The sequence below is a fragment of the Lutzomyia longipalpis genome, chromosome 1 (genome assembly GCF_024334085.1).
Source record: "Lutzomyia longipalpis isolate SR_M1_2022 chromosome 1, ASM2433408v1".
NCBI lineage: Eukaryota > Metazoa > Arthropoda > Insecta > Diptera > Psychodidae > Lutzomyia > Lutzomyia longipalpis.
Genome location: NC_074707.1, coordinates 9,846,722 through 9,872,515, shown reverse-complemented (window position 1 = coordinate 9,872,515; position 25,794 = coordinate 9,846,722). Strand labels below are relative to the sequence as shown.

General features: G+C 34.8%; 1 protein-coding gene across 4 annotated transcripts in view; it reads left to right on the top strand.

Annotated features, from left to right (window-relative positions):
* LOC129788634 (neuroligin-4, X-linked) overlaps window positions 1–25,794 on the top strand; it is a 63,226-nt gene that overhangs the window by 16,752 nt on the left and 20,680 nt on the right. For all 4 annotated transcript variants that reach the window (XM_055824870.1, XM_055824887.1, XM_055824862.1 and 1 more), the window contains exons 3-5: window positions 10,129–10,292; window positions 18,189–18,554; window positions 22,864–23,106. In XM_055824870.1, coding sequence (XP_055680845.1) covers window positions 10,129–10,292; window positions 18,189–18,554; window positions 22,864–23,106 — 773 coding nt within the window. The remainder of the gene's footprint in view (window positions 1–10,128; window positions 10,293–18,188; window positions 18,555–22,863; window positions 23,107–25,794) is intronic.

Below are 25,794 nucleotides of genomic sequence, written 5' to 3'. Positions count from 1 at the left end.
TTTATACTCCTCCCTCATGAAAATTTATTGCATATTTTCCATGTTATTTATTTTTTCTCCCCTTTCCTGTGGATATTATATTTAAAAGTCTGTGCGCTGCAAGGAACGGAAATCCTTAATAAATTGATAAACGGGAAACTATCTGGGTCATTAAAGACATTCTCCTTCCATAATTAATTTACTTGCAAAAACTCTTTTTATTATTCTCATTCTTTGGTTCAAAGTTCCTCGAGAGATGGAATTTTTCGAGAAATTCTCGTGGTTGATTTTAATGAATCTTTTGAACTTTCAGTGAAGCAGATTGTACGTTTTTCTTGTTATTATTTTGCTTAGATTGTGTATTTTTATTGGTTTAATAATTCTTTTGACTAGTAAACATTTTAAAGGGTCCCTTTCTTTCTTCTTTAAAATATCTTTATAGTTCTTTAGAAGAATAAAAATCATTATTAATTCAATTGTAATTAAATAAAGTAAGAAACTCTTTTTTTTTCTCAACAAAACTGATTTTTTCTAAAGATTCTTTTTTTCTTTAAAATATCTTTGTAGTTCTTTAGAAGAATAAAAATCATTATTAATTTAAGAACTAAATAGAGAAATTTTTTTATGATTATTCTTTTTTTTTCTTTTTACAAAAATTTAGAAATCTTTTAGAATAAATTTTAAACATTTGAAGGGTTAATTTGCGAAATCTCTTTCCGATAGAACTATTCTGATTGTTAAAATACAATATTATCGGGGATTTTATATCGGCGCAAAAGCAGAGGTGGGTGGGTTTGCCTACGGTTATTCAGCATAAAAGGGTACATGCGAGAGCTATTATACAATAAATCCCATAATATACCTACATTGGAATCTCGCCATTAAATACACGAACGACGAACTTTTACAAATTTGTCGAATGAATGGAGAAAAAATTGGCGGGATGACTACAAAAAGGGAAACATATTACAATACTTTTCTATTGAAATTGTAATCATATAACGATAAAAGCTGCGCAAATTCGGAATTATTCGACCCCAATTCGATAGAGAGAGAAATATTCAATGTAAAAAGCATTAAAAGTTCACAAATCTAATTTTATTAACTTTATTTTTTACGTCTCAATCTCTTGCTTTTTCGCCTTTGTCACCGTCACACAATAGTCTACAACATAAATAGAATGAATAGAGAGAGAGCATAAAGACAATCTTCATTAATGTGGCTTCTCTTTATGTTGGAATTAAATGACAATTACTCTAAAGTTGTCGATATCAGGTTTACATAAAAAGGAATTACCCTGCAGGTAAAAGGGAGGAAAGTTAATGATGACAGACATACCTTTGTTAGTGAATAAACAACATAGTTTGAAGAGGTTCATGATAAACTTTTGGAAATAATTATCAACATACAAAATTCATCAGTTTATCCTGACGAAGTTTGTACAACTTATTAAAATATTTGAAGTGAAAAGGATGTTAGGCTAATTATGTTCCTTGCACGTTCCAGTTGTGGAAAATATGCCAAAGACAAACGTGGGAAAAGACATGCATAACAAAACTTAATTAACCTGGAGAAGCAAGGTGGCTTGTATGCAGATCATACACCCCATAGTAAGAGATATTAATGTGCCTGGGTACATAATGCACATCCTGTGGCTACATAAGTTTCTTATCTTTTAAACATTTTTCCTCTTGGGAAAATGGTGAAACCAAAAATATGTGTGCTAGGGAGTTGCGCATACGTACGAGTTTTGTAAAATGGAGCAACGGGTGGCTAGAAAGTTCTTTTTCCACATGTTTTGGGGGAAGTTGTTGGAATTGCTGCAAGACCAAAATTTTCTTTTAATAAAGTTTAATTTATCTTTTACGAGGTAAATTGTCGCTTCGCTCCAATTTACCTCGCCCCGCTTCGCGGGGATTTGTTGCGCTTCGCGCAAATTTTTAGAAGAGAAGAAATTTGTGACGAATTGAAATAAATTTAATGAAATATTTACTCGTTGGTAAAAACTGCCTGGTATCAGTAGTCTCTGTACCAAATTTCATCACGATCGGACAAACGGTGTAGAAATGCATAGCTGTACAGGAACGAAATCCTTTCTTTATTATATAGAGAAGATGGGCCACGCAAAAACCTCCAACAGATATTTCAAAGAGAAAAAGTGAATTTCGCACAACATTTATGGCGCCGAATTCAAAAAGTAGTCAAAAAAGCATGAATTTTATATGAGGGCTATGTGAAGGGGGGCTCTGGGGGGAAAATGAATGCCGTTGGTAAAAACCGCCTGGTATCAGTAGTCTCTGTACCAAATTTCATCACGATCGGACAAACGGTGTAGAAATGCATAGCTGTACAGGAACGAAATCCTTTCTTTATTATATAGATGGGCCACGCAAAAACCTCCAACAGATATTTCAAAGAGAAAAAGTGAATTTCGCACAACATTTATGGCGCCGAATTCAAAAAGTAGTCAAAAAAGCATGAATTTTATATGAGGGCTATGTGAAGGGGGGCTCTGGGGGGAAAATGAATGCCGTTGGTAAAAACCGCCTGGTATCAGTAGTCTCTGTACCAAATTTCATCACGATCGGACAAACGGTGTAGAAATGCATAGCTGTACAGGAACGAAATCCTTTCTTTATTATATAGATCAACTGGAAGTGAAGAGAAAAATCCGACATTATTCTTTAGCTTTCAGGTTCCTTTAGTTTTGTTCTCTTTTAACATAAAAATATTAAAGAAAACATTTTTTGTTAAAAATTAATTCTTTAACTCTTGTAGCACCCGACTCACTATCCAGCGAATATTAACCTGCTCATAGAGTGAGTACCCTTAGATTGGCGGTAACTGTAACGGCTGCCCACCCTTGGCAACGGCTTCTGCCTCTAGGTTACAAACCCTCAAATAGGCGAGAGAATATGAGAATCCACAAGAGAATGTAGGAGAGCACTGAGAGAGTAATTAGATGTAGAATGGCAAAGAGTGCTGATGAGTGTAGAATGGCAAAGAGTGCTGACGTGTGTAGGGAGAGTTAGTCGGAGCTCAGCCTTGTGCGGGTATAGCTGCAAGCTCAAAGTGCTCTGTAGATTAGTTTGAGGACGAGAGGGTTGAGGTTACTAGAGGAGTCGACCAAAGCCCTGTGGCGCCCCCCTATTCAGGGCGCCACACTCTGAAAAAATGGTGAAATCGGATTTTCATTGCATCAGTATCTTCAGTTCTAAAGTAACTAGAAACCAGTTATCCGAATTTGGTTAAATTACGTAAATTACGTAAATTTCTAAATATTTCTAGTTAAACACAATTAAATATAAAGTTGAACTGTGAAACTTTTTAGACCTTATTTTTATAAGTTTTTTTGTGAGAATGCCAAAAAACCTTATAACTCACGAATTGTAAGAAAAGAAAATATTTTTACCAGAATCTACCCCATAATTAATAAATTTTTGACGGAATTTTTGTAGATTGTTGTTTAGGAGTTATTTTAAGTATTTTTAGTAACAAATAAAATATTTTTGCAGCTTTCAAACAGCTGTATTTTCTCACTGGAAACAACAATTGTTTAGGCTACCTACATAATATTATTTTTTGCATTAATTAAACTAGGTTAATTGGGAAATATAATTACAATGCCACAAATGAATTTCCTTTTGATAATTAAGATAATTTTGCACAAAATGTTGCACATATAATTTGAAAGCAAAAAAAAAACGTGAAATAATGAAAATAGCAAAAGAGGAAAAATCTGGTATTAGCTTTCCGTGCAGAAGAAGAAGAAACAAAAAAAAAACTAAATGAGTCTATTTTAATTAAATTTCCACCTTCTTGCCTTGCCGTGAGGGGTTTTTGCTGCTGAAACAAAAGGAGTGCGAGAGAGTGGTCAGGTCAGAAGCTCTTTGTTGTATTGAATTTCCTGGACCTGCATGAGTTGAAAATGAGGGTACAAGCAAAGTAGCGGAATTCACTTAAAAAAAATTCATTAAAAAAAATTATGTTTTAAGGTACATTTTATGTAAACAATTTCTGCAAAATATAATACTTGAAAGTGATTAATTAAATTGATGTCCAGCTCCACATGACATCCCCTTCAAGTGTTTGTGTGGACCTTTGTTGAAGTACCTCCACGAAAGGGTATGGAGGTAACGTTTGAGCAGCAGGGTGTAGAGTGCGTAGGTTGTGAACTGCGTCATTGAGGTATTCCACAGGATTGTGGAGAATACAAGGTAGGGCTGGTGTGGGTAAAGAAGGGTTGTGAATTGAGCCAGTTGAGCGATTATTGTTGTATGGAAGCTTTTTCCCACAAAGTCAGCATGAAATTTTCTCCTTTGTTCTCTTTCTCCCTCGCACAGTATACTTTAAGGAAACTTTTTTTCGGTCATTGCAAATAGCCAGAAAGTTTTGTTCTTTATTGAAAAATATTAAGTTTGATGCCAAAAAAGTGGTGGAAGCAATTCACATAAACTTTATGCCATTTCATCCTTAATTAATTTACGAAAAAACTTTATAAAGCAGCTTTGGTTGCCAGACATGAATTTAATTTTCACTAAAAAGATACATTTTTTCCAGGGGCTTCCTTGAAAGCTCCAATGGATTTTCGCGAGAGAGCTTTCAGGGCGGTGTCAAATGAAATTAGAATTTTTAGCACTCTGTAGACATACTTAAAATGCAACTTTTTTATGTTTGGGAATGTCTGAAAAAAAAACGTTATATAGTACATTCCCCTGTCATGTGTTGTGAAATATATGCATATATGGGGGTGGTAGGTATGCAAAAGAAATTTCGTAAAGCTCAGTTTTTATAAAAGACGCAACCGTGGAAAACTGCATACAGAAAGTAGCTGAAATTCTTCATTTAAAATATTCCGTGATACATCCCACCCCCAATCTCATCCCCCCAACATTTCTCATTGAATCTGTTCGTGTGTGTGTATGCTTTAAAATTGGAATAATTTGCGCATAAATAAGAGTGGCAATAATTTTTCAAACAGTGTGGAAACTTTTCATACACTTCGTCTCTATATCACGTATCCCATTCCACTGTTCAATGAACTTTACTCAAAATATAGAACAAGTGTCATTTATTCAAACTGCTGCACAATAAATCTCCATGAGTAATGCCCCGGGAACTCGGTCTAACAGCAATAATTTTGAATAAAATGTAAAATACATAAGCATAAGAATATGTAAATAATACAAAATAATGTTAACAAATCACACGGATGGGTAGAATCTCCAAGTCTTTTTAGGGGTATTATATCAATTCATCTGATAAATCTGCACACAAGAGATTGTGTACACCAGGGGAAAATTTATGCATTCATTTCACAAAACTTTCCTTCACCTTCTCATCACAGAAAATGGGAAAATTGTGAAGCGAATGAAATTCAGAATTTAATTTTGTGAGAAAATTTCAGAAAGAAATTAATAAAATTCTTCGTTTTTTCTTCTTCTGCTTCCCATTCAAAAGAAATAATTTAGAACTTTGACGGAATAAAAAGCGTTTCCATCTTTCATTCAATTTTTGAGAAAGAATTTTTAATTTGTACAATTTTTCTTTAAATATGTATTCTAATTTAATTTAACCCAAATATGTCCAAGATTTTCTTTTGAAATACATTTTTTTGAAATTTTCACGAAGATGGACTCGATAATTTTCTGGAAAAGAAAAAAAGAAAATTCTCAGCAAAAATTTGCAAAAATGGGAATATAAAAAAATAAAGAAAATTTTCCGAGTTAACTAAGGGCAAAACCGGGTTAAAAAAGTATTAAAGATACTAAAAGAAATTCTGAAACTTAAACATTTCTTCAAATTATTTTGCATGTCGTATATCTATAAAATTTAAATATTAATTTTAAATTAAGAAATAAATTAAAGAAAATTTTCTATTTCAAATTATCTCTTCGAAAAATATATGAAAATTCTTCAAAAAACTTCTTTCATCCTTCATCATCGTCCAATGATTATTTTACAAGGAAGAAAACCAGCAAAGAAACATTAATTTATATCCGTGATTAGGTGATCTTCTAAACTGTTCCAACTTGTTACATTAACTCTTTTAAAACGACCATTGCGTGTGCCACAGGATGCTTACACCCTCAAGGGTTCTATTACTTTGAAAGTTTTTTTTATATATAAAAAAACGAGGAGACAGATTTCACCTCAAAATCAACCGGGGTAGAAGGAAAAAGGATGTAGAAAAATTATCCTTTTACCTCGTTTTTTTCTTGCCCTTTCTGCATTGCAAAACAGAGAGGAAATTCTTTGGTGACTAAAAAAGTGAGGTACCCCACAGAGGTGGGTGGGTATGTAGTTATATACTTTTTGAAAAATTACCACCCAGAAAATCTCCTCACCCAAACAAGGCGGCACACCCTTGTCCCTGGCCCAGGAGTCACTCGTGGGAAAAACTTTATGCCTTCCGCAAATTCCCTTAATTTCACCCCCGCTTCATCGCGATAATATCATGTCATGAAGCTCTGGTTTGGGGGTCGTTTCTCTTCTCTCTCTCTTCTTTTTTTTGTTGAGGGTATGTGTGTATAAAGTGCGGCATCTGGGTGAGATGGTTGCGAGGAAGACACCCCTTAGTATACGAGGATGATGGAGTTGGGGGCAATATAACGAAGGATACGATGCGGAGGTGGGGCACAAGATAGAGAGAAAGAGCGCGAAAGTATGGAGAATCGCGGGAAAAAAGGGGGCAGGATGACAGGGAGGAAATTGTGAAAAATTTGAATTATATTTCAGCGTAATTTACTGTCAAATTTCCCATGAGAGCACACAAATTTGGTAATTTGTAGTGAAATTTAGTAAATTCCTTTAACATTTTTCGACATTTTTGTAATAATCATTGCCCCACATTTGTCACTCGCACATTTATCATGTGTTGTTCAATGAGGGATTTATGTTATGTAATTCTCTGTGCCATGTCATTTGGGGTGGAGCCTTTTCCTGGGCGGGGGTGGTAGTATATACATATATGTAGCATGCCCTGTGAGTGAAACATACGCTACATATAATACACATAGCATAACCACCCCTGAACAGATAGAAGCGGAAAGCTTCTCCCTATACCGCCTCCGTAATCGAGGTTTCTAGCACACTGAATATTTGTACAAATTCAAACAATGTTTCTATATATTATTTATTTATTTTATTTACTCCCACTCTAAGACTAAATTTACCCCCTCACATATACATACATATACGATTGTGTGAAAGTTCTCGGGTTTTTTTGGTCACAAAGGGTACAGAGAAAAAAAGAGATTTTGGTGCTTTTTTATTCGTTAGGATGTGGGACATGCTTGAATAAAAAATTTATTTGAGGGGGAACAAACAATTTGTTGAAGTGAAGAGTAAAAGACAGGAAGGAATGCGTAAAAAAAAAGTATAACAATTCACCCGGATGAGTTATTTGCATTTGGGACATATTCAAAATTTGCAGAAAAAGTTCTCTCGGTATATACAGCAGAGAGCTTTTGGTTTAAAATAACATTAAAGCTCTCGATACTTTCTCGATATTTTTTAATGTTAAAATATGAACAAAAATCTTCATTGATCAAAAAATACTTTAAAAATTGTAAATTATACGAGAAACTATTCAAAAATAATAATCAGATACATTTTTTGGACCTGATGAAGAAGGAGAAATACCTTCGAAATTTTGTACGTAAAAAGCAAATTGAGAATCTGCCAAATGTCTTGCACAGAAGCACCTAAAAATAAAAATCTTTGTGTTTATTTTCAAAGCTAAAAATGTACTGGTAAGCTGACCAAGCTTACGGGAGCTGTGTTTCTTTCAGTGTACCAATTTTGTGAGAGCAAACTAGAACACGAATTAATTTAAATACGCGCAAAGTCGGGAAAAGTTGAAAAGTCATACCCTAAGAAATGTTTAGAAGGCCATATCTCGAGAACGGATCCATAGATTTTCATAATTTTTTTTTTGTTTGAAAGGTCTTAAAGTCAGCTATAACATATCGAAAAATGAAAAAAATTTATGTCGCCATTTTCGAAAAATTCGAGTTCGAAATTTTCGAAAACTTTGTTTTTGACTTTAGCGCCTCTTGCGGTCATTTCTCGAAGTTGCAATGTTCTAGACATTTGTAGGGTTTCTCGAAACCTTTCATTTGCGCTTGAGTTGATCAAGATCGGACTTGTAGAACCCGAGATATGACATGCCAACTTTGGAAGGCTATATCTCGAGAACGGATCCATAGATTTTCTTCATTTTTGGCATGGAGCTAGATAATATAGTCAGCTACAACATATCAAAAAATGAAAAAAAATTATGTCGCCGTTTTCGAGATATTCATCGAAAACTCATCGAAAATTTTGTTTTTGATTTTTGGCCCCCTAGCGGCCACTTTTGAAACTTCGGATGTTCTAGAGAGTTGTAGGGTTTGTTGAGATCTTTCATTTGACCCCGGGTTGATCAAAATCGGTCAAGCCGTTTTCGAGTTATGGTCGATTTTCGATGAAAAATTGTGGCAGCCATATTGACTAAACGGCTTGACTGATTTTCGAAAATGAGGTATCGTTGGAAAGCTCTTGATGGCCCCTACAACATATCCAAATTTCAGACCTCTAGCTATTACAGGGGCTGAGATATAGCGAAAACAAAATTTTGAGGTTATTCAAAATGGCGGACGGGGGGGTGGGGGGTAAAATTTGACGTCATAATCGGACGTCTTCCAGTCGACTTTTAAACTTTGCCGTTTACCGCAAGTCTCTATCTATCACCGTTCTCTTGCAAATTAGCTCTGAACTCCGGACGGACGGACGGACGGCCGGCCGGCCGGAAAATTTTTTTTTTGGCGCATACGTTTTTTGGAATGTGGGGACCCTAATTCGTGCTCATACCAAGTTTGAGCCCGATCTGACGACTTTCGATTTTGCTCGGTACACAAAAGCTGTGTCTGAAAGAAACACAGCTAATATCATTTTAATGACATTCTGTTGGGAAAATTTTATATTGGATTTGTAGACAAAATATGTTTACTTTCTATGTTATTTAAAGCTCTCAATATTGATCTGAAAGTAGGGAAAAATTGTGAAGAAAACATTTAATATCTACATTGCAAACAACCTTAGGTTTAGTATGGAAAATATTGAAACATCAGTTCATTTTTGGCAAAGAACAAACTTGGAATGACTTTGTTGACCAAAATAAGCTTATTTTTCAATAAAAAATAAGCATAAATTTATTGCAGTGACTTGTGTCGATGGTTTCCATAATTAAATATTGTTGCATCTGGACGTACCTGCGAGATGAGATTTAATTAGTTAATATCCCTCAACGTCGCCGATGGTACGGATGGCCGAAAGATGTCCAGATCAACAAGATGTTCTAATAGATTTGTTTTACACACTCGATACTTTAATTCACTGATAATTTATTATAAAAAGAATTCAATACATTTCATGTCTTGACGCGTGAACGAACAATATAAGAATGACAATGGCGGGTAGACAATATTTGGATGTCCCATAAGGTTACCATCCAACAAATATTTAATAAATCTTCTAAATATTTTATAACGATTCAGTTTGATTTCTTTTATTCCTTAATTTATTTATAAATTAATATAATTACTTTTGGGCTAATTAAGTAAACTTTCGAAGAAATTAATTCAATAAATTGTAATGGAATTTCCCAATTTTTTGTACCAAAATTCCACCCCAGATGTTTCCAAGTAGATAAATTTTCGTCTTAAATAGCATCTTATCTATTTTTCTTCCCCTCCGTTAAAGAGCCTGTCTGCGATGCCTTTCTCGGTATCAATCAATTTGAGAAGGAAAATGTGGCTCATTCACTTCCCACTCAATGTAATTACTTCCTTATAATCTACTAACTAAAAGTTCAGGCAAGAACAGAAGGTTCCCTTTTCGTCTACCGAAAAAGCAGTGAAGAAAATATTGCTCAATGATGGGGTTCCTTTTGGGGGGGGGGGGGGGGGTGGAAGGAGAGTATGTTGTGTGTATCTCCTTTTTGGGATAAAAGTCATATAAGAGGGAAGGCGTGAAAGTCATGAGGCTGGTGGGGTGGAAAGCCAAGAGGACATTGTTCGAAAATACTCCTCAAGAATGCATGAGATTTTCAAGTGAAGGAGCAAAAATAAAATGATTTTTTTCCTCTCATTTTGGCACCTTTTCCAGATTTGGCCCAGTATGTCCACAGAGATTGCCTGATATTAAAAATGAAACAGCAGCACTGGAGAGAATGTCCAAGGGGCGTCTGGAGTACCTCAAGAGACTATTTCAGCATTTGCAAAATCAATCAGAGGATTGTCTCTACCTTAACATTTATGCTCCAATTCAGAGTGAGTATATGTGTAGTACATTTTCTCTTTTCCCCAAAAAAAAAAACTATATATAGATTTTCCCCATGTTATTTCTTTCCCTATTGCGAATGGTAAAAAAAAAAACGAAAGGAGGAAAAGGATGTTTATGGGGGTAGGATGTTAGGGTATAGTGGGAGAAATAATAAAAAAAAGAAACGTAGCATATAGTACATATTGGCAGTGGATCTGAGAATGAAATGGGTGAGGAAAACAGAAGAGGAAAAGTAGTGCAGAGAGTCTTTATTAATTTTCATCAATTTCATCGCAATTTCCTCTTCACCATAGTTTTTCCATCTCTCACACTTTTTCCCCTTCACTCCATCATCTACTTTTCAAGCTGGACAGCCAAGCTATACCTTCCTCAAAGAGTCCAAGTATTTGTGCTTTCAGTCAATTTTGTAGTCTCCTTTTTCCCTCCAACTTTCCACTGAATTCAAATCAAATATTGGATTTAATTCAATATCGTTCTCTCTTCTTTTTTTTTGTACCCCCTTTTTCCTCTTCAACAATCCTCTTTTTATGCCTTTCCAATGGACTGTGAACCCTCAGGGAAAGTAGAATGTGTATAGAAAAAAAATGTCTACAGACTTTTAACATTCATCGGACTCTCATCTAGAATTTGTGCTAATTGAACTGAATTCAAATTGAACGAATAATTTGCCCAATATTGGTATCTTCCTCATGTGCAAATTGAATGTACTCCCGAGGAAGCGAAGACTGAACAAGAAGAATAAAAAAAAACCAACAATGTTGAGAATATTGAAATATCTGCATAATGGTTGAGATTGGAATATTTTTCATATATCATCCCACTCAGGAATTTCCATTGGAATGTCTTTTCATTTGATGTGAAATGGAAAATGCAACTCTTTGAAGAAGCTCTCTTACGTCTGTGCTGAAAATAATAATATTTTTCCATCAATGTACAGCAAAAAAGTACATCACAAACCCATGATAGAACGACAAGGTTTTAGTTTTTGAAAAATAAAATTGCAACATTTTCCACGAAGTAGAAGAAATTTGTAACAAGAAATGATATGATATGAATTCATTCAATTTTTTTTATTGAATTATTATACTAAGGTAATGATGTTAAGTTATTCACTTACGAGAGTAGAAAAAGTACTTCGAAGAGAATAAGAACTAAGAAAAACTTAAGGAAAAAAAACTTAAGCCTAAGTTGGAAAATATTGATCATAGCGTAAAAAAATAAAGGCCTAACTTTTAGAAATTAAATCTAGCTTAAAAAACTTTGACAAAAGGTGAAATTCTTTATTAATAACAGCTTAGATTTCCTTAAACTAGGCTTTAGTCCCAACAGTTAATTTTTTTTAGTCTGGTCTAAGTATTTTAAAGTCATTCTTTATAGGTCAGGCCAAATCAGTACTGAATATATTTTTAAAAGATTTTTACCAATTTTGCTTACAAAAGCATTCAAGTCAGACTAGCAATGAATTTCATACGTAGTTTAAAAAAACACAGGCCTAGATTTAAAAATGTACTGGTAAGCTGACCAAGCTTACGAGAGCTGTGTTTCTTTCAGTGTACCAATTTTGTGAGAGCAAACTAGAACGCGAATTAATTTAAATACGCGCAAAGTCGGGAAAAGTTGAAAAGTCATTCCCTAAGAAATCTTTAGAAGGCTATATCTCGAGAACGGATCCATAGATTTTCATAAATTTTTTTTTGTTTGAAAGATCTTGAAGTCAGCTATAACATATCGAAAAATTAAAAAAATTTATGTCGCCATTTTCGAAAAATTCGAGTTCGAAATTTTCGAAAACTTTGTTTCTGATTTTAGCGCCTCTTGCGGTCATTTCTCGAAGTTGCAATGTTCTAGACATTTGTAGGGTTTCTCGAAACCTTTCATTTGCGCTTGAGTTGATCAAGATCGGACTTGTAGAACTCGAGATATGACATGCCAACTTTGGAAGGCTATATCTCGAGAACGGATCCATAGATTTTCTTCATTTTTGGCATGGAGCTAGATAATATAGTCAGCTACAACATATCAAAAAATGAAAAAAATTTATGTCACCGTTTTCGAGATATTCATCGAAAACTAATCGAAAATTTTGTTTTTGATTTTTGGCCCCCTAGCGGTCACTTTTGAAACTTCGGATGTTTTAGAGAGTTGTAGGGTTTGTGGAGATCTTTCATTTGACCCCGGGTTGATCAAAATCGGTCAAGCCGTTTTCGAGTTATGGTCGATTTTCGATGAAAAATTGTGGCGGCCATATTGACTAAACGGCTTGACCGATTTTTGAAAATGAGGCATCGTTGGAAAGCTCTTGATGGCCCCTACAACATATCAAAATTTCAGACCTCTACCTATAATAGCGGCTGAGATATAGCGAAAACAAAATTTTGAGGTTATTCAAAATGGCGGACGGGGGGGTGGGGGGTAAAATTTGACGTCATAATCGGACGTCTTCCAGTCGACTTTTAAACTTTGCCGTTTACCGCAAGTCTCTATCTATTACCGTTCTCTTGCAATTTATGGTTGAACCACGGCGGACGGCCGGACGGACGGCCGGACGGCCGGACGGACGGCCGGAAAAAAAAATTTTTGGCGCATACGTTTTTTGGAATGTGGGGACCCTAATTCGTGCTCATCCCAAGTTTGAGGCCGATCTGACGACTTTCGATTTTGCTCGGTACACAAAAGCTGTGTCTGAAAGAAACACAGCTAAAACTAGCCTTAAATGCTTTATATGCTGATTTTAGAAAACTTAACTCTAGCTTAAATTATTAAAATCCGGCCTAAAAATAAAACATTAGGTCTAGCTTATAAAACTAACCTTAAAACCTTAAAAAAAAACTGATCTTTATAAACTTATTTCCAGCCTAAGAAACTTTTAGGCATAATTTAAATTGTTCAGGACCGATTTAGTTTAAACAACTTCGACCTAGTTTAAAAAGATTTAAACCTAGCCTAAAAGATTTAGGCTAGGTCTGGTTTTAAAAAAAAACTAAGGCCACTATTAGTAATGAATCTCAACCAACATAAAGAAGAGAATAGGGGTAATAAAAGTAGCTCTTTGCAATATCTACTCTACTAAAGCCCCTAGAATATAAAAATCCTCTAATTCCATATTAAAAATATTATAATTTATTAAAATATTAGTTTTCTTTTCACCTTAATTTTTTCATTAATATTTCCATAAATATTGCACAGAACATGGATTATACTTAACATGAAGCATGGATTAATGGATATTCCATTAAGAACAGGAACAACCAAGCAGATTACGCAAAGAGTAAAATTAGCACTAGAATTATTTATTGTTTGCATTTGCTTTGTATTTTGTGGAATCTTATCTCTTCTTCATTATGCCTCAAAAGATGCATACTTAATTATTTTGCATTGCTTCGTTTCACCTTAAACTTTGACTGTATAATTTCTCTTCATTTTGCAGTGAATAAAACTCATTTCCCTCATTCCATATATTTTTTTTTAGATAAATATTATTGTCGAGAGAAAACACTTTTGAGAAAATTTCATAAAACAACGTTAGAACTTTTATTCCCATTTTTGTTGATGTATAGATTAAATTTTTAATTAGAACAACTCTCAAAGGATGTGAAAATTTCATAAAAATTATATCTCTCTCGTTTGCGTCAATATCTCAAAGTGAGAGAGGTTTATTTTAATAATTCCAATGAAAACAAATTATATATGTACATATAGGAGGGGAGGGGGGAAAGTGGGAGAAATATGTGATGTAATTCAACCTCAATTTATTTTTTTGATTTGTTTCACATATAGAGGTATAAATTAAATTGTAAAAGCCATTTTAAATGTGAATGTGTCACTGACCTAGGCACCATCAATGGGTTGATGTGGGATAAATTGATCAATAAAAGGCAGCCCCCAAAAAATGGCTATCCACATTGCTGATGATGTGTGCTGATTACTTTGTGAAAAAACATACTGTGGGAACCATTAAAGTTTCAATATGCAACTCACGCATCCATTTCACATTTGGCGATAATTGCTAATCAGTGTAATTAATATTTTATACAACAACTTCATTAGCGAGCCCTCAAGTTTATTGACAAAAGCCCGAGTGGGAAATTTGGGTTGATTATCATTAATTTCGTGCGCAGAGACTTTCGATGGTTGAATTGATTGAGGCGTCTCTCGCTAAACAATTTCCTCTCCCTTAATTTTCCGGTGTGTGTGTACTGTGAGAGTCTATATAACCACCCAATAAATTTTCCTTTTGAAAATGTTGCCAGAATTGCGTGTGAATTTTGTGTCTCTCTCCCACCGAGGGTTTGGGGAAAATTTGCGGGAGAGGTTCTTCATTTTGCATTTACAAAATTCCTCCCTTTGCCGCATTCTCTGTGTCGCCTACACATTTTGGGGGTGCAAATGAGTAATATATGACAATGTCGATGGGGTAAGCGAGAGTCCTCCAATGTCGTGCACATCACAAACTGTCGATGAAGGATAACATCACCACGATAGAGGATGAAAAAAGAGGAGATGGTGAGCACATTGAGCAGAAAGAGAAACCAATTTAAATATGTAAACATTTTTACCTCACAAAGAGGAGTCGAGAACATAAGAAGCTTTGCATTATCTCGTACATGTTCTCGTACTTTCCACGATCGCACCACCCACTCACCCTCCCACCACGTATTTGGCTGATATATCCGAATATCTTTCGCAAAATATCATTATCCCTTCTTATAGATTCATGCAACCACACGCTATTTTCTCCCACTCATGCCTGATTTCCTCAGCCGATACTTTTTTTTCCTCCCTCAGTATATCCACTCTTTTTATTCACCCACACCGTGTTTGCCATTGGAATGCTATATAGTAACAACCTACCTATACTATATATATTTTTATGTGTGTGGGTGCCAGGAAAAAGGAGGCCTCTAAGCTCCCTTGGAATTTGATTGTTTTGCTTACTTTTTTCCCCATTCAATACATATTTATGAAAATTTTCCGTTCTCACATGGAAAAAAGTTGCTAATTTTCCAAACACCGTGCAAAGTATGAAATTTTTCCTGCCAAAACTTTGGAAAACTTTCCATGCCGTGGATTTCCTTGGGCTGTAATAACTTGTGAAGTTTTCCCAAGCATATCGGCTAAAATTGAGGTGGGAAGTACTTACAAGATTTCACAACGTAAAGTGGTTTCAGTTTTCCTGCTAATTTGTAATTTAATCCATATACAATCCTTCTTTATCGTTTTGCGGATTAACAAGTTTACATTTTGTCGTTTTTATTTAAATTGCAAAAGAAATAATATTTAGGGTATTTAAAGTTGATATGAAAATTTAGGGTTGGCATTGCGGAAATTCCTTAGAGAAAAAAAAACCCTCAATTTTTCCCTTCAAACTGTTCCAAGCAATATCATGCTAAATTCCATAGGGATGAGCTCAAATTTTAAAGATCAATGTCACTTCATTTTAGGCATTTTCACGGTCTACCAAATCATAAAAGAGTTCTATTTTTAAAGCCTTCCCCAGCGAACTCTTTATAGGCATTTTCAACTCGTCCCATTTTATTTATTTGAACTTTTCTTTCTTTGTTGATTCACAACTTTTTTTGTTCATTTCATCCTCTAAATCTGACACGTCTGAGCAACATCCAAAAGGCCATCATGCGTCAAATGTTATTCCACCAAACGAGCTTTGAATTTGATATTCTCTAGATAAACTCTGAATTTTTTTTTAGGGAAAAGTGATTTTTCAAATATGCAATGAATGCGATTTTTTACATTTCTCTCTCCTGTTTCCATTTCAAATAAGGGAGACTATGGTAAAGTTGGTGGTGCAAATAGTTTTAAAAAAAAATTGTAAAAATTTCAGTAAAGGGCGAGAAATATTAAAGAGTCATTTTAATGAAAATTTAATGACAGAAAAGGAGTTTATTCATTTCAATGCGTTAGGGTTGTTAATCAAAAATAATAATTTTCCGGGTTTTTCATCAGTTAAATGGGGGTTCTCGCCCAGAAAAACTCACATTTTCCAGAGCTTTCGGCTCGGTTTGGAGCCTTCTTCAGTGTCTGACAATTTTCCACTCACTCAAGCGTGGGGAAATTTTCCTTATCTCTGGGCGCGTCACAATTTGGCAGAACGAGCCTTCTTCTTGGCGACAGATAGCCACTGAAGAAGGCTCCAAACGGTGCCGAAAGCTTTGGAAAACGTGAGTTTTTCTAGGTAAGAACCCCGATTTAACCGATGAAAAACCCGGAAAATTATTATTGTCTCTACACATCGGAAAATCACTTTTTTTGTTAATCTAAAACTTTGTTTTTTAAGCCATTTTAAGATTTCCTTTAATCCAAACCTGTTCCCCTTCTGAGTAGATTTCTAACTAAGGCCCCTAAAGCAAATCATACTCAAATACATATTTAACCTCTAGGCCGCCAAGCGGGGTCGTTGAACAACCCCAGCCCTATATTTCGTGCTATAACTTAATAAATATAAAAGTTAGCGTTCCCATCTTTTGGAAATAAGTTCCTTGGTTATCTGAGGAGGTTGTGTAAAAATTTCAGCTCAATCCGTCCACCACAAGAAAAGTTATTAAGAAAAATGTAGAAGAAGGGAATTCAAAAATTGGTGTAACGGCCATGCTGCGGAAAATTTCTTAGAATAAAGTTAGTCACATCATAAATCATAATGGTTGAAGGGGGTTGAAGGGTTGTGTTTAATTTCTCACTTTACCTTCTCAGTGTCAGAATTATCGCGAATAAGTAACATAAACAACATAAAACATAATTAGAAGCTTATAAATGTGCAAAACAATAAAGAATATTCGAGAAATATTGCCATTTATCACGGTGCGGGAAGTGAAGGGAATGTGGGGAAGTAGTGAAAAAAAATAGCAGTTGCGGTCAACTTCGTGGCAAATTTCTCACGGAGAAAATGTGAAAAATGAGTGAAAAATGTTTTTCCCTAATATCTTCTTCTGCGTGTTTCCGGGTGGCGAATTTGTAATGCAAGGGGCAAGAGGACTATATAAGGAGTCTAAAGGTAGTAACCCGACAGTTCCCGGTTGTATGGTTTATGAGAAAATCGACTTCCCTCTTGGGGTCGTTCAACGACCTCACCTTGGCGATCTAAGGAAGCTCCAAGGTCTTGGCGGCCTGCAGGTTAAAAAAAAATGAAAAATTCGGCTTTTCTTGAATATTTTATGATTTATTTTTCATTTCTCTTGTATCTACAAACGTTTTTTTTAATAACTTTCTTCGTATTGGTTTTGCTGAAATCTCGCCAAGAAATGTAATAATTTTGAGAGCTTTCTTTGAAGCTTTTGCAATGAGCCACTTCACCCTACAACCCCTAGAATAAAATTTGCTAAAAAGCAGAAAGTAAAATATAGTTTTTTTTTATCTATTTACTGATTGGATAAGTAAACTTTGTGAGAAGAAGATGGTAGATGTTGAAAATGAGAAAATACTTCTACACCAAACTTCCTTCCGCTCTATATACATATATATTTTTCACTATTCATGCTTTTAAAATCTAACAAGTAAATCGGTTGTATTGCTGTTTGCGCAAAACTTCCCTTGGGGGTAAACACAAACATGATGATGTTTTATAAATATTGATCAATTTAGGAGTGAGAGATGCGTCCCCTTTAAATGGATATTTTGTTGAGAAATTTATATTATTTTTTAGATTTTTTTAGATTTTTTATTGCTGAATGTCCAATGGAGGTTTACTCCTTATTAGGACTATACAAAAATGGTGAAGTTTTTGATGTAAAGGGGGTCAGGAGGGGAGGAGGGGATAAAAGAAAAAAAAAACTTTGAAATAACTTGCGTGGAAGTTTTCAAAAGAATTTCCCATGAAGCTGTTGATGAAATTTTCACCCTCTGATTTTCACATTTTTCTCCCCTTTTTGCAGCATCCAACACAAAGGTCGTAGACAAGGGACCAATGAAGTATCCAGTGATGGTTTTTGTTCACGGTGAATCTTATGAATGGAACAGTGGGAACCCGTATGAGGGGGCGGTGTTGGCCAGCTTCGGGCAGATACTTGTTGTCACGATAAATTATCGTTTGGGAATTCTTGGGTTCCTCAATGCGAACACTAATCGATATCTCAAGTCACCCGCCAACTATGGGTTGATGGACATCATTGCCGCCCTCCATTGGATCCAGGAGAACATCTCATCCTTCGGCGGGGATCCAACGAGTGTGACACTCGCCGGCCATGGAACGGGTGCTGCGTGTGTTCACTTTCTTATATCCTCCAGTGCTGTTCCTGAAGGTATGTACATTGTACACAAAAGCACTACATTATAAATTTTCCCTTCTTTTGCGCACGAAACTTAATTGATGATGTCAAGTGCCATGTACATACAGACACAGTTAGCAGATTTATGACCAAGGAGAATTCTCTACTATACTGGAATTCTCCTCAAATCTCCTCTTCGGGCGTATCTTTCTCAAACCACCCCCTTCCGCCCCTGCAAAATGTCTCTTCTGGGGCCGTCTCCATCCATTCTCCCGGAAAATTCGCCGAGAGACATGTATTTATGTAATGGACAAACTTTTAAATGTATCTTTGAGATTTTCCACCCCCTCTCACATAGAGGGATTGTGGAAAGGGGTGGCCCAAGAGAGGGGAGAGAATGAGAGAAAGATTTTTGAACTTTCTTCATGCCTTTAAGAAGAAGATTAAACATTTGCTCACCCTCTTCACAGTTTTATGTCTCTATATTTGCCCACTGAAGGGTATGTATGTTGTGTAACTGGGAAATGTGCTCTCTTGCAATATGTAATGAATTACATGCCCTTACACCGAATATGTCCCATATGGAGGTAGAAAAAAAAAATGTGTGGCAAATGTTGAGCGCCCTCCGAAAAAAAAGGGAGCTCCACATTAATCGATTTTGCAATTCAAAGCACAAAACTGAATATTTAAAGTCCTACACCATGGCTATTCTTGCTCAGTGAACTCCACATAACACACATAACACAGAGTTCAGACCGTCAACTCGGACCGGAAATTCATTTTTCACTTTTTACACTCCCATTTATATGTATAGCTACAGCACCACACTAAAAGAAAGTCGAACGTTTTATTATTTCACAACGGACTTCCCCGCATAGTCATGTTCAGTCATAGAGAGGAGAGCCCCTAGATGAATGGGGCGAAGCCATGGGGGGTTACAATGGAGAACAAATTCCATTGGATGCTTTCCTATGGAGGATTCACTGCTTCTACATGGATATATTTTTCTAATAAACTTTGTCATGTTCAGGACTTCACAGAGGCGCACATACAACTAGTAAAAACTATTAATTCCCAAAGACATGGTTCCCCTTCAAGCAATATTTCAGTGTCATTACTGCAAGGAATTTCAAAACCTTCCAAAGATGAGTTTAATTAAGAAAGATGCGGCCTGGGTAGGAAGGATTTTTAATCTTCCCACCATGGCGCCATTAAAGTGTTTGAAAAGGGGACACTGATAAATTAACTCCCTAAGAGAGAGATTTTATCTTTCACGATTTTACAAAGAAAAAGTCTGTTTGATTTTTAGTTTGGTTTTCCTAATGGATTCTTTGATTGATTCTTGAGCTAATTTTTTGATTGATTTCTTAAATTGTTTCTTGGTTTTATTCTTTTATCGTTTCTTGGTTTGATTCTTAAATCGTTTTTTCGTTTTATTCTTAAATCGTTTTATCGTTTTATCCTTTAATCGTTTCTTTATTTGATTCTTAAATTGTTTGTTTACTTGAATCCTTAATTGTTTCTTGGTTTTATTCCTTAATTGTTTCTTTACTTGATTCCTTAATTGTTTCTTGGTTTTATTCTTAAATCGTTTCTTTGTTTGATTATAAAATCGTTTCTTAGTTTTATCCTTTAATCGTTTCTTTATTTGATTCTTAAATTGTTTCTTTACTTGATTCTTTAATTGTTTCTTGGTTTTATTCTTAAATCGTTTCTTTGTTTGATTATAAAATCGTTTCTTAGTTTAATTCTTAAATCTTTTTTTTTTATTTGATTCTTAAATTGTTTTTTTTTAGTTTGACTCTTCAATTGGTTCTTTATGATTCTTACGTTATTTCTTAGTTTGAATCTAATTTTGTTTTCTCAGTTTAATACTTAAATTGATTCTTTATTTGAATCTTGAATCGTTTCTTGGTTTTATTGTCGATTCTTTTCTTAGTTTTATTCTTAAATTATTTCTTAGCTTGATTCTTAAATTACTTATATCTTATTTTGTTACTTTTTCAACTCTTTATTCATTTAATTCTTTTTTTAATTGTTTCTATTTCTTCAATCTTTGTTTGATTTTTGAATCAGAAAGAAAAAAATCTCTCTCTTTTTAAAAGAAACTTAAGGTTCTTTCATGACTAAATAAAATTTAAAAAAGCCTTTATTTTCAATCAAAATCTCAAGTACAAAATTAAGAAGTATTCATTCATAATCTTCCGGGAATTGGCAACAAATTACGATTTTCTGCGTTGTCAGAGAAACTTTTCTGTTCCCCTTTTGCTATATATTTTGGAGTTTCATCTGCAGACATAACTTTCTCTCCAAAAAGTCAATCATAACGCGTCCAGTTATAAGAGTTGGTGTCCCACAACGTGTAGAAGTTTGTTTATGCGTTGAAATACTATTTGTGAGCAATATTAGTAGGCAAAGTTAATTTTTTTTTGTGAAAATCAGCAATTTGATGCATAAAAATGGTCATATCTCTAGTTCTATAACACATACAGAAATTTCGTGATTAGTTTTGGAAAGGTCTTGAAATAAGCTATAATTTGACATATATCTCAATGATTTTCAAGGTCACCTCTAGAACACAAAGTGGCGGATTTTTGTTTCACAAAAAGAGTTTTTCGCAATTTTTGTCATGAAGGAATGGTTCTAGAGGTTTCTGATGTTCTAGAAAGTTGTAGATAATTGCAAAACCTTTAATTTGATACCAAATTGAGCAAAATCGGACAGACCGTTCAATAGATATGACTCTTAGAACTTTTCAAATTCAAGAATTTTTCAAATGGCTATATCTTCTTAACGGCGACATAGATTTTCTTCATTTTCAGACTGGTGACAGATATTGAGTCAGGCTACAATATATCAAAATTTAAAGGAAATCTATAACAGATGTTCGGAGATATAGCCCCTTAAAGTTAGGCAATTTTTGTTTTTGATTTTAGCGCTTCTTGCGGCAATTTTTAGAACTTGAAATGTTCTAGATAGTTGTAGGGCTTCTTGAAACCTTTCATTTGATACCAAGATGGTCAAAATCGGTCAAGCCGTTCTCAAGTTATATCGAAAAAACACTTTTTGCTTTAGGTCGCCATATTTGCTAAACGGCTTGACCGATTTTCAAGTATGAGTTATCGATGAAAACGTCTCACTGAGCACTACAACATACTAAAATTTCAGACCTCTAGCTATAAGGGAATTGATTGACGGTGTTTCAAAATGGCGGACGGCGGCCATTTTGAATTCTGAAAATGCAAAAAAATGAAATTTTATACCCACATTTCTATAGAAAACTTCAAACCCGAAGTCTCTATCTGTTACCGTTCTCGAGATATAAGGCAAAGTTTGGACCACCGGCCGGCAGGCCGGCCGGATCAAAAATTTTCCACCACCATTTTCGTAATGTGGGTTGTCTGAAACGTGCTCATACCAAGTTTGAGCCCGATCTGAGGTGGTCGGTTTTTCCGACGATTACAATACTTGGTGTTGGCCACGAAGTGGAACACCAACTAATATGTACGTACGTACACATACATTCCATAAAGTAATGTCAGGTAAAACGAAAACTCGTCAAAAAGATTGAAAGTGGATGGGAAATTCTTCACAGAATAAAATGTCTTATTATTATATCTTTTGTATTATGAAGCATTTCATAATAAGCAACAAGCGGAGTGCAAGAAATTCTCTCTATAAGCTCCCTTCATATCCTTTCATTACCTGAAATTGTCATGGAGATGAATTTTTATGGGAAAGACACAAAAAGCTTTGTACCAATTTTCTCTCCTTCTTCATTTTATTGTGAATTTCATCCCGTTGAGACTTATGCCAAAATAAGCCGGACTTGGGGAATTTTATAAAGCTCCCTCTTCACGGGGGTGGCGTACAGTTGCAGTGAGACGAGTCAAAAGTTTCGCAGTTTATTGTGATTTTTATACTTTTGACTTTGCATACAATTCTCTTCGCTGCACACCATTATTTTGAGCCAATTCCAACGGATTCTGTGCAATTTTGTATATTTTTCATTTGAGAAAAAAATATACATAATATATTCAAATGCAGCACACGAAGAATGTTTCACCATTTGGCAAAATGGAAAGCGATATATATCGGATCAATTCCACAAATTCAATATTTGTCTTTCTTCACAAAACCCCACACCTCCGCCCTCCGCATGATACGGAATGGTTGAAATCGGAAGGCGGAAGTTGTGAGCGAGCTCAATAATTCTCTGAGCTCTCTCTCGTTGGCATTGTGTAATCCGTTGAGTTTCCAATTTGTCGACAAGTTTAAATGCTTCTGGTAACTTAATCCTCAGCCATATTACTCAAAACTTACCCAATATTGGGATTTGCAGGTCTCCTATTTCATCGGGCGATTCTCATGTCGGGCTCGGGTTTGGCACCGTGGTCACTTGTGGGTGATCCAGCTCGTCAGGCGGCCATTGTGTCGCACCACGTAAAGTGTTCACCGGATTTACCCCATAGTCTGCTCATGAAGTGTCTCCGGGAGAAGCCACTAGTGGATCTACTTGCCACACCAGTCAGATCTTCCTACTTCAGCAACTCTTTCGGACCAACCGTCGATGGTGTTGTTATTGGTGAGTTACAAGAACAAAGTACCTCCTTTTATTTTTACTTTTTAATGCAAAGGGGTGAACCACTACTTTTATTTTAAGTTTTTATTCTCTTGATTCTCCTCACAAAATTGATTTTTTTTGGAGGGCATGGGAGAGAAATATTCTCAAATTTCTCATTTTATTTAATTTAAGAAAATATTCCTATGAATATTTTCATAAGTTTGAAATATTCGGAATAAATATAATATTCGGAATATTCAATGACAGTTAATTTTTAAAATTATGTACACAGAAAATAAAAGTTCGTAGCATTGTTCGTCTTTCGTGAAAAGTTCGTAACTCCAATGCTTTTATATAGGAAAACTTACCTCCAGGTTCGTAAAATGGGGTCTCACTCCCAGGGAGGTTAACCAGGTTAACCCAGGTGTATGTGTTTCAAGTCGATTTTAGGAGCTTTCCGATTTTACAAAGTAGAGATATTTGGAAAATTTTGTCGTACCTCTTAAAAGTTTTTATTTGAATTCAAGTTGATAAAAATCGGTCAAGCGGTTTTAGAGTTATCTCTAAATTCAGCTTTGGCTATATTGACTAATTTGCTTAACCGATTTTGAAGTAAAAGTTATCAATAAAAACGTCTCGTTAAACTCTTTATAACATAGATACTAAAATTAAAATATCAAGAAAGAAAAACACTTTATTGTTTTCAAAATGGCGGATCAAGATCATTTTGAATCTTAAAAATTTCTTAACATTAAACAACAGCAAATATTTTAAACCGAAAGTCTTCATCTGTGCTGAGATATTTGAGTAATCGCAGAAAAATCTAATTTTTCACATTTCCCTGACGATTATGAGGCACTCATTGAAATTATTCCGAATCTTTCAATTAAATTTTGGGAATATAATGTCCTGCAAAACGATTAGCTAAAAGCCCCTCAATTTTAGGTATGTACCTAAGAATGTTTTGTCCCCATGTGAGTACCACAAAATTTAAGATAAATGGACGTGCAGAAACTTGAAAATCCAACATCCTTGCTCCGTGTTGGTGGATTTTCTGCTGAGATTGACTCAAGTCACAGAGGAGAAGAGAACACCGTGTGGTTGCAAAAGTGTCGAGGAGAGGAAATAAAAAAGTCAATTAAAAAGCTCTCTCACAGCTAACATTTTCACATGCTTTCCAATTTTGTTGTCACCATCATCGGAAACTAAAGACGGAAATTCCCTCAAGACTTTATGGGAATTTCTATTTAGTTTTCATTAATAGAGAAAAATCTATATTTCTCTATGATTCTATTTCCTTATACTTCTAAGCTAAATTGTAGTTGAGGAAAAAGAACTTTCAACATAGTTCAGCAATTTCACTTAATGCTAAATATTATTTCTCTCTCTGTGAGCTTTTTCTTGCACCTCTTACCTCCCAAACATTTCGCTAAACTTTCCGTTCCAAATGAGGCTATGGCCAGGGAAAGTTTAATGTGCTAATGAGTATGAAAGTTTGAGACTTTATTTGCGGCAAACTCGCAATCGCGTCTATTTTAGCCACTTTGAGAGAATGTAATTATACACAGAATAACTAAATAACTATGGGGAATTATGAAAATTTACTGTAGGTAAAAGCTCCTCCCTTCGTGTTGAGAGTGAAGTGAAGTTGAGGATGTTTTGAAGAAAATAATTATGTTAGAAAGTAAAATGGATGGTGTTTCTACTTGATAAAATGCACACACCCTCTATGCTCTCACAGCTATATCACTTCCTTTTGAATCTCATGCTTTGATTCTCCGCCACTTCCGTTTCCTATTTAAATATTTTTTTTAGTCCTTATTCTTTTTTTTTATAAATAAAAAAAATCTCCAGGAAGAAAAATATAATCAAACTTGAATAAGATTCTCCTCTCTTTTTCTGCTCTTCAACATCCGTGTTTGCATCCGGAAGCCATGCTGTTGAGTTCAAAAGCTCTCTTCGTATATTTAATCTATTAAACAGGTGGATTTGCTGCTTTTTTCATGACTAATAAAAGTTTAAAGCTTCACAGAACATTGAAAATAATATGAAAATATACATTTTCTCGTGAATTTTTGTAATTAAAAAGGAGGGAAAAATATTTTTAAAAAAGTGTCTTTAGCCGCAAAATAAAGAAAAATTTACCTAAAGATTTAGTCAAGCCCTCTATGTCATTATAAAACTTTGCATAAAGCATAATTGGAGCATAATACACGAGGATTGCAATAGCTGCAAACCACAATCTTTTATCTCAAAAACTTATTAGTAAACTTAAACTTTGTCAAAGTGCAAGGAAAATTAATGAAAAATGAATTAAAAACTTTATAGAGCATTTAATCAAATTCTAGTCACGTCATTTAACTTTTTCCCATCACCCTTTCTCAATTCTTTTCCCTCCTCCCAACATTATAAGGTTAATTATTCAATTCACAGAGAGAAAGAGAGATTTCTTTCTTTTTTTTTACAGAGAAAAAAATCCTTTTAAGAAAATCGCAAAGAATAATTTTTTTCCACAGCTTTTAGTGTTGCTCTCTCGATTCCTTTTCTTTCGCCATTTAAGTAGTTCCATTATACAATTGCCCCGTGAAGGAGTGTAGTAGTAGTTTTCCTTTAAAGTCTCTTGGTATTTCTTAATAGGATTTTCTTTTTCTCACCCAAAAGAAGTAGTGTCAGGCAAAAAAAAAATAACGGAAGAAAATGGAAAAAGGA